At 38.1% G+C, this 21,115-nt stretch overlaps 2 protein-coding genes across 3 annotated transcripts; both read left to right on the top strand.

The window, feature by feature from the left end:
* Positions 1-15,731, top strand: esrra (estrogen-related receptor alpha). Of its 2 annotated transcripts, XM_042008256.1 has the most exons (8): positions 1-287; positions 1,727-1,828; positions 6,019-6,402; positions 7,057-7,173; positions 7,289-7,402; positions 9,344-9,511; positions 10,861-11,130; positions 12,506-15,731. In XM_042008256.1, the coding sequence occupies exons 3-8, from the start codon at positions 6,024-6,026 to the stop codon at positions 12,757-12,759; spliced, it is 1,302 nt and encodes a 433-aa protein (XP_041864190.1). In that variant the 5' UTR covers positions 1-287; positions 1,727-1,828; positions 6,019-6,023; the 3' UTR covers positions 12,760-15,731. The 2 variants fall into 2 exon arrangements, with proteins under 2 accessions (XP_041864190.1, XP_041864191.1); XM_042008257.1 differs by lacking the exons at positions 1-287; positions 1,727-1,828 and adding an exon at positions 2,560-2,704.
* A 1,030-nt stretch (positions 15,732-16,761) lies between these two features.
* prdx5 (peroxiredoxin 5) lies at positions 16,762-19,549 on the top strand. Its single transcript, XM_042009241.1, has 6 exons — positions 16,762-17,051; positions 18,266-18,400; positions 18,490-18,621; positions 18,761-18,799; positions 18,884-18,948; positions 19,196-19,549. The coding sequence occupies exons 1-6, from the start codon at positions 16,956-16,958 to the stop codon at positions 19,299-19,301; spliced, it is 573 nt and encodes a 190-aa protein (XP_041865175.1). The 5' UTR covers positions 16,762-16,955; the 3' UTR covers positions 19,302-19,549.
* The last annotated feature ends 1,566 nt before the right edge of the window (positions 19,550-21,115 follow it).

Here is a 21,115-nt window from a genome sequence, read left to right as displayed (position 1 = left end):
TTTAACTACAGCTCTGGTTGTAGAAGCGAAAAGGGAATTTATAACGCCAGTGTACGGAACCGAACAGCGGGGAAGACATTGTACCGCCGGTTGTAGTTATCACCATATTATACAGAAACGTCGTGAAATGTGGCGTGATGTGAGAAACCCTTCCAGACTCAGACGGCGCCATTAAACCAGCTCAACCAATTGTGGACTTTCCAGCCGCAAAGACTTGTCTGACTTCAGATAAAAAAATATATAAATTTATAAAAAGGAAGAAGAACGCGATGGTTTTCACTTTCCCAGTAAGTATCCCTTCATTCCCTTCACATCTAGGCTATTGCTGAGTCTTTGTGGGACATGTAAGCGGTCTGTGCATGGACGGTTCGCCTGGTCGTGTATTTGGGACCAGGGGTAAAGAGCCGCTGAATAAGTAGTTTGCATATATTGTGCAATAATTTGCGGCAGAGGCTTCCTGTCTGGCTTAGTATTTTTTTCACATGTTATCTCCTTCCCAACTGGCACGTTTGCTGTTCAACTCTGTCTAATGGTCCAGAAATACCTTATAAAAATGGATGCATAGTCCCTAAAAGTGTAAGTGAATGTAGCGATATGGCAGAGTATAAAGATGCAAAGAATAATGGTCATTTCATGGCTGTCCGTATCTCGTGCATGTGCAAATGACAGCCCTCACTTCTTCAACTGTACACACTTCTGTTTTATAACACGTGTTTTAACATTCCGAGTAGTTGCTCTCTCCATTTTAACACACTGAACTATGTAGGTCCCATTGCCTGATGGACCAGGATTGGGATCACTGATCTAAAGTCATAATCCACTTTGGCAATTAACCTTTCAACGGTCTGAGATCAGTTGGCAAGGTCACCCCAGGGTGCTGTTCTGGCCATCTCCACAGAGCGCAGTATTAAAAAAAAAAAAATTAAATTGAAAATAAATAAATAAATAATAATAAAAATAATAATAATGATAATAATAATTTATAAAGACTCAAACTTAATGTGTTCATACAATTAGCACCCCTAACAAAACAATCATAAGAACACTTCAAACCATTAAAGACTAAGAAAGGAGCTTTGATACTTTTCACAAAAAGTCTATGTTTGAGTTTGTGCCTGTGACTAGTTTATAAATTAAAAACTAAATCAGTGTTTCGTCCTACTTCCAGATAGTACTAGCTAGGCATCTTATTTAGTTTCCACATATTAAAGTGTAGTCACTGGAGGTTGAAGTTGCTTGAAAAACAAATTACCCTTTGATGGACTTTGAAAATCTAGATTCCTATTTGGAATTAAAACTGGAATTACAGTCTATATATTTAAACTTATCTCCTCAATTATTTACAGAGAGTTATAATCAAACTTAAGCTTATGACTTTGCACAAGTGAGGGACAAGGTGTTGGCTTTACTCTGTCTGTCCTTCAAGCATTCCTGCGACTGTGACCTTTGGAGTGTGTCACGCAGTGTTCAAGGGGGAGGGTAGTCAAGCGGTGTGAAGATTCTGTACAGATACACTGAGTTATATATATATATATATTTGGAAAGAAAGTCAGTTTTAAGAGTATGCACATGCCTTAAACTCAGGAAACTAAACTGTTGGCAATGACTGAGAGGAGGTGGATGTAGACAAGGAAACTGTAGATCATTTGTTGAAGCATATTTGTTATTGTGTTGATTCAGGTGTAAGTTTTGTGACAATAATCAGAAGTCTCCATTTACTTTGCAGGTGTCCTGATAACTACAGATTCAAGCCACAGCAAAAGCAATTAACCCATCTGCCATCAGGAGTGAGGAATATACCCGTTAAAAACGCCACTTCACCAAACAGGTGAGCTGTTCTTACTTTACATGTTATGCCAATGAAATATTCAGCTATAAAACTGTGCTTTCAGCAAGCATTATGGATATCCAACTTCAATCATAAAGGATGTGGAAGGAAAATTTCACTCAACAATTTATTTTGAGGATGCTGGATTTAGATTTCCAAAACTACAGAGAGCAGGCAGCTGCAGAATACATAATCCACTGCAACACAAAATGTACATCTCCATCTTTTGCTTTAAACAAACTGGGGGAAAAATCTGTCTGCATCTACACTGCAGACAAATAAATGATAGGCAAATAGTGAATACAGAAGGAGGACTGTCCTCAGTTTTAGAGGTATAAATCAATGTGACAATGTCCCAGATCTTCTGTGAGGAGAAAGGAGCAATTAAAGTATCTGTCTGAATGATACCAGTGCATTGAAGTTTGTTTTGGGGACATTAAATGCTTCTTAGGAGAGAAAGTAAAGCTTTAGAAAATATTGTAGCACAATATATAGACAGATAATAGGAAATTTCTTATTCATAGAACATTCATCCTGTGATGTTAGATTCAAGGTTTATGTGATGATGGATAATTCTCTCTTCCCATGTCTGCTTATTTTAGATCTAAATTAGAATATGACCATCAGAAAAATTATTAAGATATGAAACTGTTTCCAGCCTCCTCCTGGAACAAATGTGTTCAGCTACAGTAGATCCATCCTCATCTTACCAGCTGTTAGAGAAAGCCGATTGTAGCCCGGCCCATATCAACACGCAGCCAGCACTAGCTAGCAGAAGCTGGCAGTCTGGAAACAGATTTTTCTGTCAACCCTGTACCATGAGATCGCGCCGTGGGGAGACTTAACCTTAAGTGCTGTAGTAGTCGCAGCTGTAAGGTAAGAGGCAGACTAGTCCGGGTTAAAGAGACAAAAATAAACCTCAGTTGCAGCGGGAGAGAGCTGGTCAGTCAGGATTAACGTTAGCTAGCTAGCTTAGTTAGCTAGGAGTAGCTAACCTACGGTTGTTATACAAATGTGTTCGTTATTGTTGAAGCTAATGCTAACGTCTGATTTGATGGTTTTGGCTTGCAGTACACACCACGCGTTTCTCTGGTGTGTAAAGCAGATGACAAAGACACGTAACTGACTGATGTGGCTTTATAAACGGCTTATCTTGTTTAAATAAAACCTAGCTATTACCTCCCCCCCTTTTTTTTATTTTGTTTTATTCTTCAGCGCTTCATTATTGAAACTGGTGTCCTCTTTTTGTCAAAGCAGATGTGGACCTGGCCAGCGGTGCACATGGTGGAGGGACTTGATCGTGTTTAAACTCTGAACAACGCTGATTTACGTTGTATATTTAGGTTCATGTACTGGTTCGGCTTCTGTTGGGTGAGCCATTCACTAGGTTTTCCAACTCAGTACAAGTAAGCTAAAGTTTAAACAGGCTAGGTTTGCTGTGACCCCCCTCACTGCTTGCCAAACACTGCTTGTATCCAGAGGGCAAACTCCACAGAAAGTGTATAACAGAAGCTATAGGACTGTTGCAATAAATACCATAAAGGTTTACTTGAATTTCACATGGGGTATTGGGGAGTAATTATAACAACACTGGCTTGTCTTGAATCATCCACAGTAATACTTCCTGTTGTATTTACTGTACAGTGTATATACAACACAGTGTGTGAGATTTGGTTTGTAGATTTACTCTCAGGACTAAACCAGTTTTACTGACAGTACCCATTCATTGTTTACCTCTACCCTTTCTCAATGGTTCTTGAACACAATTTGAATTGAATGCCTGACATTGAGCAGTTTTGATCACAAAGCACATAGTCATGGACAGGCCACAGCTGAGGAATAAATGGAAAGGTATTTAGCAGATCAGCTAAGATGGTATGTTATCAACACTGTTTGTATGTAAAGTATAGAACACTGTTTTTCTAAGGGTCATGTCCTATAAATGCATTGAGAGATTTATCTGGATTTAAAGTTGTTAGATTCATTTTAGATGTCTCTTGTCAGCAACTGGGTCACTAAAACAGGATTATTGTATAGACTGACTCAGACAAACGTGCAGCACAAGTCAGGACCGTCCTGTTATTGATTATATCCTATAAAGTCCCTGATTGACTGCTTTTATTTTAGCTGTTCTTCATCTACAATTGTGGAAATGTAATATTATAAAACAAAGATTTGTTACATGATCAATGAAACTTACTTAAATCTGCATATATTAGTAGATAAAATTTTATTCAATCATTTATTGATCATTCCAAACACTATTGGTTCAGTTCATCATGGCAGTCACTTACTCCAGTGTGTGCATACAGTATAATGCTCTCTGAACGTGCAGTGCAAATGATCAGAGCATTAAAACTCTTTGAAAAAATGCATTTTGATGTTGCAACACTGTACAGCTGCAACTTGATTATCAAACCAAATCTGGAAAATTAAAAACAAGCAAATAAAAAAGGTTGGTGGTTGAAGTGGATTGCCATTGTGTGTACCAGCCAAGCTCACCAGTCACTTTCAGGTCTTAACTGGATTGAGGGTATTTGGGTTGCTCAGATCTCATCTCATCATCCCCATGCACTGATCTATTATGTTCTACCAGGAATACAGACATTCACGTTGTTTTCACCTCCTAGTTCACATTTAAAAGTCAGTCTAAGTCAGAATTATAAAACATCAAATGTTTTGTATTATTATAGCATCAGTTTTATGTTTATTTTACCCTAGTCTGGGCAGGACTCTTTAGCGGTCACTGCTCACACAAACATTCACCCAACTATTTTTTTATCTACACAAAAAAGAGAAAATGTTGGGACGTCCATCTGATATCACTAGACTGTGTCAAAAGAGATCAGAGCACTTTTAGGCTAATTGTCTCATTTGTGATGGATTTAATGAATGACTGTTATTATAAGAATCATGACATTTGGCTTGAGAACTTTGTTACTGAAGGTTGCATCGCATAAATCAAAATTACTCTAAAGTAATCAGCACAGTGATTGGGTTTGCATTTGAAGGACAAAGTCTGCGTTCACTTAAGGAAATAAGTCACCTGTTTAGATAATTTTTTTTATTTCTAACAGAGCATACTTTTGTGCACCATTTTGAATTAATTCAATTTAATCAAAAAGCTAAAGCGCATTGTAATGTAATTGTAGCTTCACTGCTTGTATTTTTCATGTTTTTTCTGCTTTGAGAAGTTACAGACTTTATGTGCTTGTATTTGGATCAGATGCATTTCATGTAATCTCCATTTCTCATCTTAGTTTCTGTTATTATATTGAGAACTACATATTACTTTTGTAGTGCCAGCAGGTTGCCGCAGCAGTACTCGTTCTGCCATACTTGAACACAAGTCATATTTCTGAATAAGGAGGAGTGTCCACTGTTTATGAGCTCAGTGACCTTCATCCAGTCACCTTGGCTATTTTAACAACTAGAAATATGACTGACAAAGACTTCACCCAGTGCAGATGATATGAGGACTGTGTTGGTTTATTTTAGGCATGAAAGACTGCAGGTTGGTGAATCTGAGGTGGTTTTTGATGGCTTAAAGTGTCACTAAGGAAGAAATGACAAAGTTAAGCCAAGGATGCCTTTTGGGGGTGTCATCCATTTGCATCTTGCAGTCTGGGAAAGAATTGTGACGGTAATCCTGTTTCTTTTTTTTTTTTTTTTAGTAAATGTTAGTTGGTGAGCTGTAATTTGTTTCCTGTGAGATTAAGGTGGCATTTATACTACAGCTCTTTAAATTATGTCAGGATTTTTCTTTTTCATAAGCTGACGACTTATACTCGAACCGTTTCACGTCCAACTCATCAGGGAGAACTTTAATGACTGATATAAAGGCGTTAAAACAAGGACTGAGAGAGGGGGTGTAATGAGGCAGTACTAGCACTTCCATGTTCCTTTATACTTACCCTCTACCATAGTTTTTCTATTAAGCATACTCAAAAACCTATTCACAGATTAGCCTGAGAGTGGCCTGTATTAGAAGTGACAGAACATATAGTAGTAGTCAAATATTTGAATGCACCTCTTTATTTCAGCTTAAACATAAATAAGACAGAAACTTTAAAGCTCAGATTTGTTTCGTTCTTATGCTTTGTTTCAGCTTTGGAGCATGCGTGAGGTAAAATGTTCTATACCGTTCTTTACTTTAGCTTCTCTTTGTTGTGTATGTTTTTGTCCTCCAGACATCATGTCTTCCCGGGAGCGTCGGTCAGATGTCTACATAAAGGCGGAGCCGAGTAGTCCAGAGGGAGGTGGGGGAGGTCGGACCAGCCCTGGTGGGGCCTCATCAGACTCCTCTCAAAGCGGTGGCGGAGGAACCAGAGGAGAAGGCGCCAAACGTTACTCGCCGCCACTCTACACACCAGCTCTGCGATGTCATTTTAAAGACGAGGGTGGCGACGGAGCGGAGGAGGGCTCCACTGGAAATGGAGCAGGGCGATGCAAGTATGCCCTGAGCACGCTGCCCAAGAGGCTGTGTCTCGTATGTGGGGACGTGGCTTCAGGTTATCATTACGGCGTAGCATCATGCGAAGCCTGCAAAGCATTCTTCAAGAGAACCATTCAAGGTGCGTGCTGGGATGAAGTTGATGTAATGGCATAACATAGCAAGCGGTTTTGTAATGAATCTGTGCCTTGCAAACCCTTTATATACAACCTGTGTACTTTCAGAGTGGAAGAGAATGTTTATGATCCCTTAAATTTATTCTGTTTTTAATTAAAAAAGTAATGGAACAAGGGAACATAAAATGGTTAAGGTTAAAATTGCTGATACTAACTAATTAGAACGTACATACATGAGTGCAGCTATCAGAGAAGGCAAGATTAACTTAAGGATCAACACCACAAACAGATGCTGATAGACTTGATAATTTTTCATCACATAGTGCTTACCAGGTAACTAACCCACCACCACCGTCTCTGAGACACTCCTTTCTTTACATTTTAAGGCTGATGAATCCTGACATTGTCCTTTGGGAATATGCCCATACCATCAGGGAAGATAAAAAAAATGTTGCTCATACATTACATTCAGGCAGTCAGCTGATCTAATTTGTTGGGCACATATAGTTGCTCAATCTAGCCATGACCAGCTGAAGCAACCTCGTATCATTTACTCAGCTAAATCCAGGTGACAACTTTTGTTTGCTCTGGTAAACTCCGTCTGTATTTATATATGTCGTTTGCCCTTTAACTTAATTTGTTTCTGTTCTTCCATAAAGGTAATATTGAATACAGTTGTCCAGCATCAAATGAATGCGAGATCACCAAAAGGCGCAGAAAGGCCTGTCAAGCATGCCGCTTTACCAAGTGCCTCAAAGTAGGCATGCTTAAAGAGGGTGAGTCTTTGATGCAGCCAGTCTTTGATGAAAGTCATTGTTTTACTGTTGTAATTATTTGCTAGTTGTGCATTTACTAGCATAACTTAGACATGCTTTATCTTTTACAATGTAGGAGTTCGTCTTGACAGGGTCAGAGGCGGAAGGCAGAAGTATAAAAGACGCCCAGAAGTGGAAAACGCGACATACCAGAGTGCCCCTCTACCACTGACTAAGGAGAGTGAAAAAGGTCTATTATTATTATTTTAGTTTTTAGTTTTTTTTTCTTTTAAAATAAGTGGCTCCATAGCACAGCAACAACTAATCAAATGATTAAAGAACATTAACAGAATCATATATTTAAGCTGGGCGGTCTCCATATTGTGCAGCTCTGTTTCAAATATGCAGATTCATCTGTTCAGAGGAGTATTTTCTTCTTTAAACCTTGAGGTGCTCCTCTTAAAGACCTGCTGGGTGGATTAAATCCAAATGGACTGTAGCGATATAAGTAACAGAAATAAACCTTGAAATGAGTTTGGATTGAAAACAGCACCCTCTACTGTAAAGAGGGACACATTGCACTGCTTTCATAAAATAAAAACTCCATTATTGATTTTGATAAGTTTGCAAGTTTGCTGCATTTTATTCATGGAAATAATTACAGTAAGTGTTTTTTTTTATCCATTTATTTGATATTTTATTATTTGTAAATTGTTTTCAACAGTTAAGCATACAAGTAAACACATAACACTGTCCCCACCCCTTTGTACCAGATCTCACATAAATGTTTATCATAGAAGAAGAAGAAGAAAAAAACAGTACTGTACACACTACACACTTTTAGATCAAAGGGTCATTGGATGATAAACATCAACAAAACACAATCATGAATCAATATCAGCAGCTGGCATAGTATCTATAAAGTCTTTAAATGGTTGCCAGGAAGTTTTTCAGCACATCCTCTGATGGTAAACTTCATCTTTTCTAAGTGAATGTGGCTCATACGTCTCCCTCCCATCTTTGCCTAAGCTCCTCTAGACTGGCCAGTTTGTATTCATTAAACATTGCATACAGGTTACCCATGATCTGTTTTGAGTCAATTTCACTTTCAGACATCGAGTCCAGCAGAGAAGTAGAAGAACACAGAAAAACATTCTGAATTAGATGAGACAAAACATCGAATTTGAAAATATCTAAAAAACTGAGATCCCTCTAAAGCAAACTTTTGAGACAGTTCTTCAAATTCTTCAAAAGCAAATCTTCCATCTATGTATCGATCATTCAGGCGCCGTAACCCAGACTTTAGCCAGTTGTTAAATGCTTCATCCATGATTGAGGGTGGAAACAGATTATTGGAGCAGCAACTCGCGTCTCAGTAATAGCAAAGGTTCTTTTAAGCTGGTTCCAGATTTTAACTGTATGGATTATGACAGGGTTCTGCGTATAGGAAGATATAGGTTGTTTAAGTGGTAAGCTGGAGCACATTAAAACTACAAGAGATGTTTGTTTAATTGAGCCCTCTTCCAACACCACCCAGCTGGGTTTATTAGCAGATTTATTCATCCAGTATAGCAATGGCCCAGTATTTGCTGGCCAGTAATAGTATAAAAAATTTGAAAACACAAACCACCCATTGTTCGAGGGAGCGGTAGAAATTCTTTCCGTATTCATGGTTGTTTTTTATTCCATATAAAACCAAGCTGTAGAAAAAGGATTTTGTCAAGAAGATGGGAAGACATTGGAACATATAAATTTAGGAAGCACACACATCTTGATAGAATTAATCCTCCTAGAACCAAAGGTAGAATATCCCATCTATTCAAATCTTGCTTTAAATTAGAAAGTAGGGGTTGATAGTTGGCCTTAAAAAGGTCTCTATAATGATGTGTGATCCATACTCCTAAATACTTTATCAAGGTTTAAAGGGGCTTCATACGCTGACTAGATAGGCATAAGTTCACTTTTTTGGATGTTGACTTTATAACCTGACATTTTCCCAGTAATTACATATGTTAATAGGGAATATTTATTTGTTTATTTGAAAGTGGGAAACTGACTTTTGTGGCGTGTTTACAGTGAACAACAATGAAAAACAGGATGTTTATATCTATTAAGAGTAGATGTTTTGGGATTCGGTGTGCCTCTGATTATACGCTGCATCTAACCCATTGTTTGGTCTTTTGTCACATAGGTTCCTCCAACATCATTGTGTCCCATCTTCTAGTGGCAGAGCCAGAAAAATTATTTGCAATGCCCGACCCTCTGCAGCCTGACACGGCGCAGCGTACGCTCACCACCCTCTGTGACCTTGCTGACCGTGAGCTGGTTGTGATCATTGGCTGGGCCAAACACATTCCTGGTAAGAGATGCTGAGAGAATAGAGGGTAGGAGAGGCAGCACTTTAACAGACTTTTTACACTGGTTAAAAAAAAACACACATGTGGCTCTTGAATGCAAAGTGAAAGTGTTTAATCAGCATTTAGTCCAGTGTCAAATGACTGCAGTCCGTGCAGATTTTTATCAGGTACACCTTGGCATCAATATGAACACAAAATTTGTGTGTGTGTTCCTTTTCACTGAAGATACTGCAGTCAGGGCAACAAAAATGGCAATCTCACATTTTCTTTACAAAGACATGCTTCACCTGGCGTAATGTCTTTCATGGAAGTTTTAGAGCTGATAGCTATTTGCAAAGAAAGTCTAGATTGACGTTTTTTTTTACTAATTTATTGAGACAATTGAAAGCTTTTACTCTGCTGTGTGGGGCTGCTGTTGACTGTTTAATGAAAAGCAGTGAAGCAGCCTGACTAGAGTCAAACTGCGATCCAACGTAGCCTGCAGAATACAGTGTGATGCCATCCCTCCATGTTGTCATAGGGACTCCTCTGTTCCCAGGGAGGTAGCAGTGTTATGGGCTGGTAAGTTTTAGCCCAAGGAACATTGATGAATTCATTACTACATACAGTAGGAAATGTTTTAATGTGTGTGTTTAGCTGGGGTGCATGCATTTAAAAAGATATTTTAAACTAAGTACTTCAGGTATTAAAATGGTATTAGTCTATCCATTCTCACAAAATGGGAACCAGTGTGATTCTGTTTCTGATGACTGGCCAGAGCCATGGCCCACACAGTCTCCTGACTTAAACATAACGGAAAATCTGCAGATGAGCCTTAAAAGAGCAAAGAGTGCAAGCCGGCCCAAATAAGTCACACAATTAGCATTTTTATTAAAAGGATACAAAAATATGTGAAGCCCAAACAATTGTTATGGTCCCTTCAGTTGGTGGTGGTGTCCGGGTCCGGTCCTTGTGGGCCGCAGGCTTGCAGGTTTTAGATGTCTCCTTGCTCCAATACTCCTGATTCAAATAAAATGGCCCCCCTAAACAGCTTGTTGTCGAGCCCTTAATCTGATTCAGTTCTGCAGCAGGAAACATCTAAATCCTGCAGGAAAATGGCCCTCGAGGACCGACTTTGGACACCCCTGCTTTAGTGTCTTATGTTGGTATGTCATGTTAGGAAAGGAGGTGATGAATGTCTGCTGATATCAGCTGAACTCATGCCCTGCATGACTGTAACATCATCCAAATTGATGTTGCAGTTATTGCTCACAGTAACTATCAGGTTTTAAAAAAAACAAACATTTGAATCTTTTTCATCCTCCTCATATAAACAAACAACATATCTGTTTCCTTGTGTTGCCCTTTGCAGGCTTCCTGTCTCTGTCTCTAGCAGACCAGATGTCGGTGCTGCAGTCGGTGTGGCTGGAGGTGCTGGTTCTGGGTGTAGCATACCGCTCGCTTGGCTGTGAGGATGAGGTGGTGTTCGCTGAGGATTTTGTCCTTGATGAGGAGATGTCGCGTGTTGCTGGACTAACAGAACTAAACGCAGCCATCATTCAACTTGCCCGCCGTTTCCGTGCACTAAACGTGGACCGGGAGGAATTCGTCATGTTAAAAGCCATCGCACTCACAAACTCAGGTACTTCAAATCTAGTGAAATAGTTATGGAACAGTCATTTCCAATGAGCTGTGCACGTGCCATTTCTAAGATAATGGCTTGAATGTGACCAGAGAATACACTGAATGGCAGCTCTCACTTTACAACTGATAGTAATATTATTCAGTGCTGGTGGGATACACTGAACACTATTCTGCCTTAAAATGCTGCTCAGACACTGCAGTTTCATCAGAACATCTGTTCCCCCACACTGAAATTACCAGTTAATTCTACATATTATCAGAAGTTAGGGATGGCAGTGGATGGACGAGAGTCTTACGGATCTTTTGCTTTAAAAGTTTAACTGACTCATCGAAGCCTTTAAGCTTCACTTAGCCTGCGGCACAGGAGTGAAAGTAGGCTGTCGATTAACTGGGTAAAGGTAGAAAACAACCAACATGGCTTTGTCCTCACACAGACTTGTTACAATGACAACAGGCTTGCTTTAACACTATCTGCACTTTTAATCACACAATGCACAATCTCACACATACACATCAGATCTGGCTCCTAAATAATGTTTCATATGGTGTAAGAAAATAAATCAGGTTACATTTCCAGATCCCACTAGTTGGGCCTAATTAATAAATTTGGTCACGCTGCCTCTGTTTTACTTCCTTTACTCTCATAGAAAGGGTGTTATCTGTAGGTTTCCATGGTTGGATAACAACAAAACTATAAGTGTGTTGTAGTTATTTAAATAACATTAAATTACGTGATTCCAGGGTTCTTTTGATCAATAAACTGGCAGTGTTTACCTCTACTGATGCATTATTTTATGGTAATTCAACAGGAAAATGAGAATACACAGCCTGTGTAATAAAACTGCAAAGAGTTATTTTGGAAGTGTATTTGCTAAAAGTAATTCAGTGTTATATAACAACTCCTTCATAACTTTTTATCAAGTATTGATTTCAGTGTATCATCACTTTGAATCCTGTAGTTTGTAGCTTTGTAGATTTGAACTGTTACACTGACTTGAGATTCCAGTTGTCCACTTGTTTGTATGTATAATATAAATTTAAATTTAATGTTTGCTTAGTGTAATTAATTATTAATACAATACAGATCCCAAAATGACGAAAAGTTGAATTAGTTTTTGTCGAATACCAACTGAGCATCATATTGGCATTAGAAATGTTCTGGTTTTGTGAACCTAAAATAAATAGACTGTACAGAATGTTTTCCCTGTGACAGTGGCTGCTTAGTTATCAGTCATCTTACTGTTAAGTTGCATTTGAAGCAACAAAACAATTATATTTGCCGACTGGAGAAGTGCTGACAACCCTGTGTCAAAAGGTAATGTAATTTAAAGTCTGCCTCCTGCCTAACCATGCTCTCCCTGTTGTTCTGTCAGACTCTGTTTACATCGAGGACATGGAAGCCGTACAGAAGCTGCGGGACCTCCTCCACCAGGCCCTGCTGGAGCTGGAATGTCAGCGGCGCCCAGACGACCCCCAGCGGGCAGGACGTCTTCTTTTAACATTGCCTCTCCTCCGACAGACTGCTGGCCGCGCTCTTACCACGTTCTACAGCATTAAGACCCGTGGTGGTGTACCCATGCACAAACTATTTCTAGAGATGCTGGAAGCCATGATGGACTCTCCTTAGAGGAGGAAAAGCAGAAGAAGAAAAAAAAAATGACAAGAAGATGCAGACAAAGACCCCACAGAGATTTAGTCTTGACGAGTGGAAGAGTGGTTTATAAAAAAGGAACGTTTTCATTAGATGATTAGTCATGAGGAAATCATGCTTTTTCCACTTTCCGTGAGAAGAAGAAAGAAAATAAGTAAATAATACAAGAAAATTAGATTTTTACTTGGGAATTGGTGGAGTACAGTAAGATGTAACTGCCAAACTTCAGTAAAAGGCTCCAAGATCCACAAGTGAAAACGTGTAACATAAATACTGAAATACTTCTCAGTTCTATCTACTTCATGGCATGCTTTGTCACAGCATCAGTACACAGTTATTTAACCACTGAAGAACAAGTTTTAGGTACCCAAGAACAGACTGCAATTGTAGCTTTTTGAACTTGATAAAAATAAATAATGCTACATCTGAACATGAAAGCCATAAAAACACACCTGGCGAAAGGCTTGAGGATCTGGTATGAGTTGCAACGGAAACACGCACAAGGTGCTTGTATTTACTATAGTTTAGTGTGCCGTTGTAGGCAAAACATATGAATTACTTGCAATATGTTAAAAGCAATATAATTACTTGATTAATGTTTGTCACATTCAAAATGTGGATCAAATGATAAGAAGTTTATTAGTTTGTGTGTATCACTTGTTGTCAACTCGTTGGACCCCAAATGCTGATTATGATTTTTAAATAATAGAAAGTGGTTTGGTCAGGGAAGCTAGATGGGTAGTTTTTAAATGGATAGAAAAAAAAAACTCTTTAAGAGAGAAAAAACTGCAGCACTTTGGGGGTTTAATAGTGGGGTCAGGAGTTACTGATGTTAAGAGCAAGATGCTTTATAAAAGGTTGTGCAGTGGATTTGTAGTCCAGGAGAAGCGCACATGAAGATTGTGCGTCCTTAAAATGCCGTACTTAAATGTTGTATGTAAATCCTATTGACACACATAAAAACTGGCTTCCAGCTTGTGTGTGTGTGTGTGTGTTTATGTGCAGTTGAATCCAATGAGATCAGGGAAGAACACAACTCTTTGACATTAAAACTGCTGTGGTAACAACAGTGATTAGAAAAGCAATGTATAAGCCTCGTCTGCTTTTTTATACTCCCCTCCTCCACTTAAACCAGTTTGACCTCTGCAGCTGTGTTTAAAAAAAAAAAAGAAAGAAAAACAGAAGTCTGTTTTATTTCATACGTGGACTATGAGGTGTAACACTAACCTAAATGACTGATATGCGTTTGTGGTGACATTTGGCTGCACTTTCTGCAGCGAAGAACGTTGCATAAAAGATCTCAAATGTTTCAATTCGAGATCCCTCCAGCTGTGGATGCACGCCTATTGAACTTGAACTTGTATGTGCCCTGTGATGGGCTCAGGGCTACGAGAAACTTATGCAACATCTTTCTTTTGGATGTTGAAACCTTGTCTGATAGCATCCCGAAAGTCCCTACTCTTTGTCCTGAAGGTTTGTATACTTGCAGCATAAATGATCATTACAGTTAGCTTCACATCCAGTGCAAAAGCTATATTATCTGCTGTAAAAATCAGATCCCCAAAGGATATTTAATGGCCCAACAGCCATGACCCTTTTAGCCATGTACAGTTCTATATAAATAATCAAACATGCAATTTGTAGTGCAAGATGATAAAGCCAGCAAATGTGATATCAATTCCCCATTATGATATTTGCAGCTTACAGTGTGCTGATGTTTGTAAAGACTTGAAACTTGCTTTTTCATACAGTTTCCCCTCTAGGATGTAAGGGTTTTTTTATTTACATTGTGACACACTGTTGTGGGTTTGGTACTGAAATTAAGCTTTTCATTTAGAATCTAATGAATGCTGAATTTTTTTCATTCTTTTTTTTCTTTATCAGTGCTTTCTAAGGCTAATTGTTGTGTTAGGGATCAGTTTGAATGGCTCTATACATCTGTTGGCATGATGAGGCTTTAAAATGCTACCTCAGGAGGCAGCACAAGCCAGATGGCCAAATAACTGTGGAAACAAATGTAGCTTGGTGTGTAAATTTGTCAACTTGAATTTGGATATTTGGTACACTGGGTTCCTTGCAGTTGTGCAAATACCTGAGTTAATTTGTTTCCGTTTCACAAGTTTAAGATGTTTATGGCTTAGTAGTCCAGCTTCATAGAACCGAACAGCTCAGCTTGCAAACACAGGAGCTAAATTAGGAGCAGAAGCAAGGTTTTAACAGAATGTTGACCCAGATTTTTTGCTTTCAGAAGTTACAGCTGTTATCTGAAAATATTTTCTTCTCTGATTTCTCTTCTAAGCAAATTTAGCAAGTGGTTGTGACATTACGAAGCAAGCATTGCTGTAGATGCCAGGGCCACGTTCGAGCTCTTCAACTTTCTTCCTGTTCACTTGCTCGCATATGCAAGTTGGATTTTTCATTATGTACAAATGTAGATTTGGGATGATTAGGGTGGAGGCTTGGTCACTGGGAGTGTCACTATTTGAATTGTACAGCTATTTTTAGGTTATGTTATTAATGTGCACATTAATATAAATAAGCAATATAATAAATTACCAAACCTCACACATTTCCTTGTATAGCCACAGTGTATGTTTAACATTGCCAGTGATAATTATAAATAGCTACTAAACATCATCTTATTTAGAGGTTCGAATCAATGTTTGTATTTTCAAAGAATATTTAAATGATTAAATTCTATTTTTTACTCAATTTATTGTTGTTTGTTGATACTGCTTTGTTTTTGTGTGTGGTACTGGCTGTGAATTTCTGTGTGTAGTTTTTTTTTTCTTTTTTTTATTTAGATGAAACAGTTTGATGTCCTTGTCTAAACATGTCTACATTAAATTCACTGTGAAAAAGTGAGCTCGTCCACTGTCTGATGCAACAGATAGTGGATTATTGTAGGTGCTTTGTGTTGTGTAATAAATGGACACACCACCACCACATATCATTGGTCTCATCTCTACCTGTGGGTGTTTGTCTATATATGTGTTGTTGTGTTTCATAAGGGTAAAGTGTCACGATGAGCAGCGCTGGTCAGATCTTATTAAAACTTTTGACCAAGTCTGTTTATATTAACTGTAAGCATAGCTTTTGACGAGGGAGTCTTTCACATGCAGTTAGTTACTGAGCAATCAGTGTTTTATAATAAACCAATCCATTTACCTAATTGAATTCCCAAGTGGCTTATATTTGGTTTTACCAATCATTTCTGACTGCAGGTGTCAGTTTTCTGGAATATTATGTTTGGTCTGTTGACCTAACTGAAAAAGTGCTCAACCTAATATATTTTGATTTTTCAAAGAAGTGGTGATGCAAGTACAGTATTGGCCCCAGGATTTTGTTACGGTATTTAAAAAACACTGATTTTACCTATCAGACTGAAATCGGATAATAAGATTGCTATTAATGAGGCATCAATGGGCAGCAGCATGTTGGTGGAGCCATACAGTTTAATCCTCTAGGACATCTGGTCAGTCTGAGGGATCATTGGATGATTAATGAAAAAGGAAGGCAGAAACCGTGGGAGAGGGCTAAATTATATTTGGTGGAGCTTTTGTAAAAACTCCAACTTCTAAAATAATCTCTTTTTTTGTACGAGATCCTTTAAAGTTTAGAAACCACTGATTTAATGTTTAACCACGTGATGTATTTAACTCTCTTGTTAAACATAGGTCGGTCTGCTCATGCGCATTGTGGTTCACTGTCACGTGTCTGTCTCAATTTCGCGGAACTAAACATGCGTCTGCGGTCCAGTTTTTAAAGCATTGACTGTACTATTGTAACTGCTTACATTTGGTCCCATTTAAATTAAGTCTCCCTTTCTTTATGTTTTAGATTTTTAAAATAACAACACAAACTGCCAAATTTATTTTCGGTCATATCTACCAAAGAACAGTTTAGCTCATGCCCGAACATTTATTAAACTCAAGTAAACGAGTGGCTTCTTGGTAGCAGATGGCGCAGTAAATAAAGACTTAACAGGTCCAAATCCGGAAGCTACATTAAGTCCTTATAGCCAAACTCGTTATGGGATGCTGTATCTGCTGTAACTTTAATTAGGCTAGCGTGACAGTAACGTTAAGTCAGTTTATTGGTTGTGAGCGCAAAACGCGACACAGCTACCGTAGGACATTCCTTGAGGCTAGCTAGCTTAACAGCGAGCTATAATGCTCTCCATTACACTCTCTCTCTTTAAAACCACCCGAGTCGTCCAGTCTGTCAGGCTGCTGCACGTTTCTCCGATCATCAAAATGCCAATTCAGGTAACATGCTGTAAGCTAATGTTAGCTTTACTGTACGTCCTCGTTGCCGTAAGTAAAGACATGGGTTTATTACCACGTAACGCAGCTAGATGACACATCCTTTACGTTTTTGTTTGTAGCTCACAAAGCTAATTGTTCATCTGAAATCCGTCGCCATGACAGTTGATAACTAACAACAATGACATTTATTTGTCTTGGTTTTGAATAAATAGCTGCAATTTCACATATTTTTAATAACATAGTTTATGTTAAATTAATTTTAGCATGGCTTTTTGTACACAGACACAGAACATTTTAAAGTTCCCTGTATTTAACGCTATTATTTCCTCCTCGGTTGTCCTGAATTGTTTATCGTATTCGTATGAGTGTCAGCATGCACAACTGAGTTGTAAGTTTACTTAAAGCCTTACAGAAAGCGTTCCTAGAGCGCTAAAGCTGCCCTTGTGTGGCATTAAAATGCGTTTCCGGGTTGCTTTAAAAGCTGTAACTTTCTCAGGGAATAACGCACATATTTAGTAAGTGTTTAAACTTCTTCTGGAGACCGAATGAGAAAAAAGGCATACAATTTATCCAGTCTGCAATATACATTTCCAATTCTATCTTAAATATATGTATATATGTATGTATGTATGTATGTATGTATATATATATATATATATATATATATATATATATATATATATATATATATATATATATGATATTTTGTCGCCCCCTATTGGCTATTATGAGAAATGCGTGCCTAATGAAGTTTTGAAATCGCCTGTATAGATGAGCCCCTTTTTTATTATTAAAATTACTTATAATAAAACGACAAAAATTGTGTAGATGTGTAAAATAAAATTTAACATGTTTACCATTTATATGTTCTTTCCCATTCCATTGCAATTTCCATTATATTTCCCCACCAAAAAAGCATCAGTGGAACAGAGGAAGAAGTAATTAGCCTAAAAAAACTACATGTAGCACATCAAACTGTATCAAGAATAGCCTTCTCTTGATTCCCACAATAATGATGTTGTAAAATCAAGGTTAGCAGCAAAATATATTTAATGTTTGATATTACCAGACAGTTCTGAACAGACCATAGATGCTAAGTTGCTTCGTTTGTAAGCTGGCATTTGGACCTGAGGAGTAACAGTGATACGGTACCACAAGTATTTTGTTTCTGAAAGTAGGTCATTATTCCGATTTTTCATCTCAATCACTGTCAGGTTGGTGAACATCTTCCTGCTGTGGAGGTTCAGGAAGGGGAGCCAGGTAACAAGGTGTCGATGGATCAACTCTTTAAGGGTAAAAAGGGAGTTCTCTTTGCTGTACCTGGAGCTTTTACCCCTGGCTGCTCCAAGGTGAGGCCACACTGCTGACACTGCCTATTGCATCCTATACACAGTGATCTCTGCATCACCTGACCTCATATTTAATTTATTTCTTTTAGACTCACCTCCCAGGTTTTGTGCAGCAAGCTGAGGACTTGAGGAGTAAAGGTATACAGGAAGTTGCATGTGTTTCTGTCAATGACGCATTTGTCATGGCTGCATGGGGAAAGGAGCATGGAGCCGATGGCAAGGTATGGACTGCAAGTTAAAACAATTACAATGGTTTTCTGAAAAATAGAAAGATTGGCAGTTGTTAAAAAAAAGCATTAAAATTCATAGTGATATTTGAGGTTGAAAACATGTTGAGCTTTATATCTCTTTATTGTGCAGGTTCGAATGCTGGCTGATCCCACTGGGGCATTTACACAGGTAACAGTAAATAGATTGTATGTGTGAATTTAAATAAATATTTTACCACCATGTAAGCTCATCATTTCTCCTTTTGCTTGCTAGGCAGTTGACCTGTTACTTGATAGTGATCAGATTGTGGCGGTGCTGGGAAACAAGCGATCCAAGAGGTAACCACTGTTTTGTTTTTACTTGTTTTAAAAAATGGAACAACAGCATATTTGAAAATGTATATTTCTTAGTTGAATTCAGTTTGGAGTGTGTCTGAACTGTGTAACTGAGTGAACGTGGGAGTGGTTTCTGGCATTAAACCTGTTAATTTCTACCTCTGCACTCTCCTCATTGTGCAATGGTTAATGATAACATTGATATTTGTAGACCAGACAAGTTGTTTGCATATGTGATCTTTTGTTTCAGATATTCTATGCTGGTGGAAGATGGTCTGGTGAAGAAGATCAACGTAGAGCCTGATGGCACTGGGCTGACGTGCAGTCTCGCCTCCAACATTCTGGCTGAGCTGTAGGCTTGTTAAACCAAATTATTAACCCTGAGTTACTATGAAAGTTGGACTTCTAAACCCTGCCGTCAACCTGTTCAAACTTTCTCCTCTTCTCAAAGACGAATGCAAATAATAGGTTTCTGCTAGCGTCGAGGCTGAGCTGGAGGCTTTTTAATGCGCACAATTTTGACATGAAAGTCAATAGCAAGGGCAGTTCCTCTGTCTGTGTATACTGTTACTTATAAGTAAATAAAACTCACTGAAAGCAATAATCACGAGTTTTATTGTTTGTTTATTTTACATCAGTTAAAATACTGTATATCTAAACAATACTTACATTATGAATCCTTTCAATTTGTTTGCATTACAAGCAAAAAATGTAATAAATTATCCATTAGATGACCAAGACATGACCCATTACACCATTTCATTACCTGAACTCAAAGTAATCAGAAAGAAAGGTGTTTTATATGTGGAGGGATTTTGTTCCTCTGTCCTTTACAATTTTTTTCACTTTGTTTAGGTTTAGATTGCACTTTTTTAAAGATTCCACCATGGCATTTTACTTAGATGTCTGAGTCAGTGCAATGCTGATTCTTTTATTTTTTTAGCCACTGTCTTGTAGATTTGCTGATTTTTTTTTTTACCTTTCACAATATCATTCTCAAGAGACCTTTTGAAACAAGAATACAAAAAAAGCATGTTGCAAACGATAATCAGTACTGTATACTTTAATAAGTTGCCAAGTAAAAGCACAGAAAAGAACATTTAAGAACATTTTCCTATTCCTGTTTCATGTAACTCCACATCCTGCTGTAGCATGTTCCAAGTCAAATGCACAGACAGTAAGAAAGATAAATATGTTGGTAACAGACCAATGGTGGATTTGTAAATTATATCTATGGAAAAGTCAGCATATACAAAATGACCAGTTTCACAGACCAGAGCAGCATCAAGTGCAACGGTGAATGAAGGATTTACAGCCTGTTATGAACCTCAGTACTATGATGAATAGACTCCATAATCTATGGAGAGCTGGCAGATGTGTTCATTGTAGATAATGTCATTGTCAATAAGAGGTAATAAAAGATGGCAGCATTATGTTGTTTCCTAGAAAACAGGATGTATTTCTACAGAAAAAATCCCAGTTGTATTTTCATTCTGATTGAGATCATCGTCCTGTAGCATGACCCACTTTCAGCCAGTCTGTAGCTGTTGGGCAGATCTTCTCACATTTAGAATACTTTGTTTTACAGAGGATCTCATTGTTCACTCAATGACTGCAAGGTATCAAAGTCCTGTGGCTGCAAAGCATACTCTACCACCAACTGGTATGTGGTGCTTGTGCTGATGTTCTGTGTTTGGCTTTCACCAAATGCGGTGCTGTCAATGTCATAAACATAAACATTTCAACTTTTGTCAAACTCTGTCCAATGAGCATTGTAAAAGCAGCTACACCTATTTATTGGAGATCAATGCTAGTGTCTTTCCTTCTTGGCATTGCATGTTAACACACATCTACATTATTCAGAGCAGCTTACAGTCAACATTTCTGCTTTTATAGAGCTGCGTACACTCTGATAATTCAAACAAGCGCTCCTAGCAGCCACTTGACCAAGTAATTACGGTTGAAGTGGTATACTTCTACATTTTGACTTACTTTATGATAAATAAATAATGACAGTGTGGTATGTTGTGCTTTTGTTAATCTAAGGTTGTATTTTTGTCATTTACACTTGGGAAGAAGAAAGTGATTTTTGTAGACTGTGCAGATATTTTAAACCCTCATAGCTTAAGGGGTTTGTGCTTTCTTTTCTTTTTTTTATTTTTTTTTTACG

Source organism: Melanotaenia boesemani, chromosome 15, assembly GCF_017639745.1.
Source record: "Melanotaenia boesemani isolate fMelBoe1 chromosome 15, fMelBoe1.pri, whole genome shotgun sequence".
Taxonomy (NCBI): domain Eukaryota; kingdom Metazoa; phylum Chordata; class Actinopteri; order Atheriniformes; family Melanotaeniidae; genus Melanotaenia; species Melanotaenia boesemani.
This window is presented reverse-complemented; position numbering and strand designations above follow the sequence as displayed.

Excerpts from the sequence above, each read along its gene's own strand:
- esrra (XM_042008256.1), top strand. The coding sequence starts at position 6,024 with ATGTCTTCCCGGGAGCGTCGGTCAGATGTCTACATAAAGGCGGAGCCG. Across the intron at positions 9,512-10,860 it reads CTGGGCCAAACACATTCCTG|GCTTCCTGTCTCTGTCTCTA; the intron begins GTAAGAGATGCT and ends TGCCCTTTGCAG. Across the intron at positions 11,131-12,505 it reads CATCGCACTCACAAACTCAG|ACTCTGTTTACATCGAGGAC; the intron begins GTACTTCAAATC and ends TTGTTCTGTCAG.
- prdx5 (XM_042009241.1), top strand. The coding sequence starts at position 16,956 with ATGCTCTCCATTACACTCTCTCTCTTTAAAACCACCCGAGTCGTCCAG. Across the intron at positions 17,052-18,265 it reads TCATCAAAATGCCAATTCAG|GTTGGTGAACATCTTCCTGC; the intron begins GTAACATGCTGT and ends AATCACTGTCAG. Across the intron at positions 18,622-18,760 it reads AGCATGGAGCCGATGGCAAG|GTTCGAATGCTGGCTGATCC; the intron begins GTATGGACTGCA and ends TTTATTGTGCAG.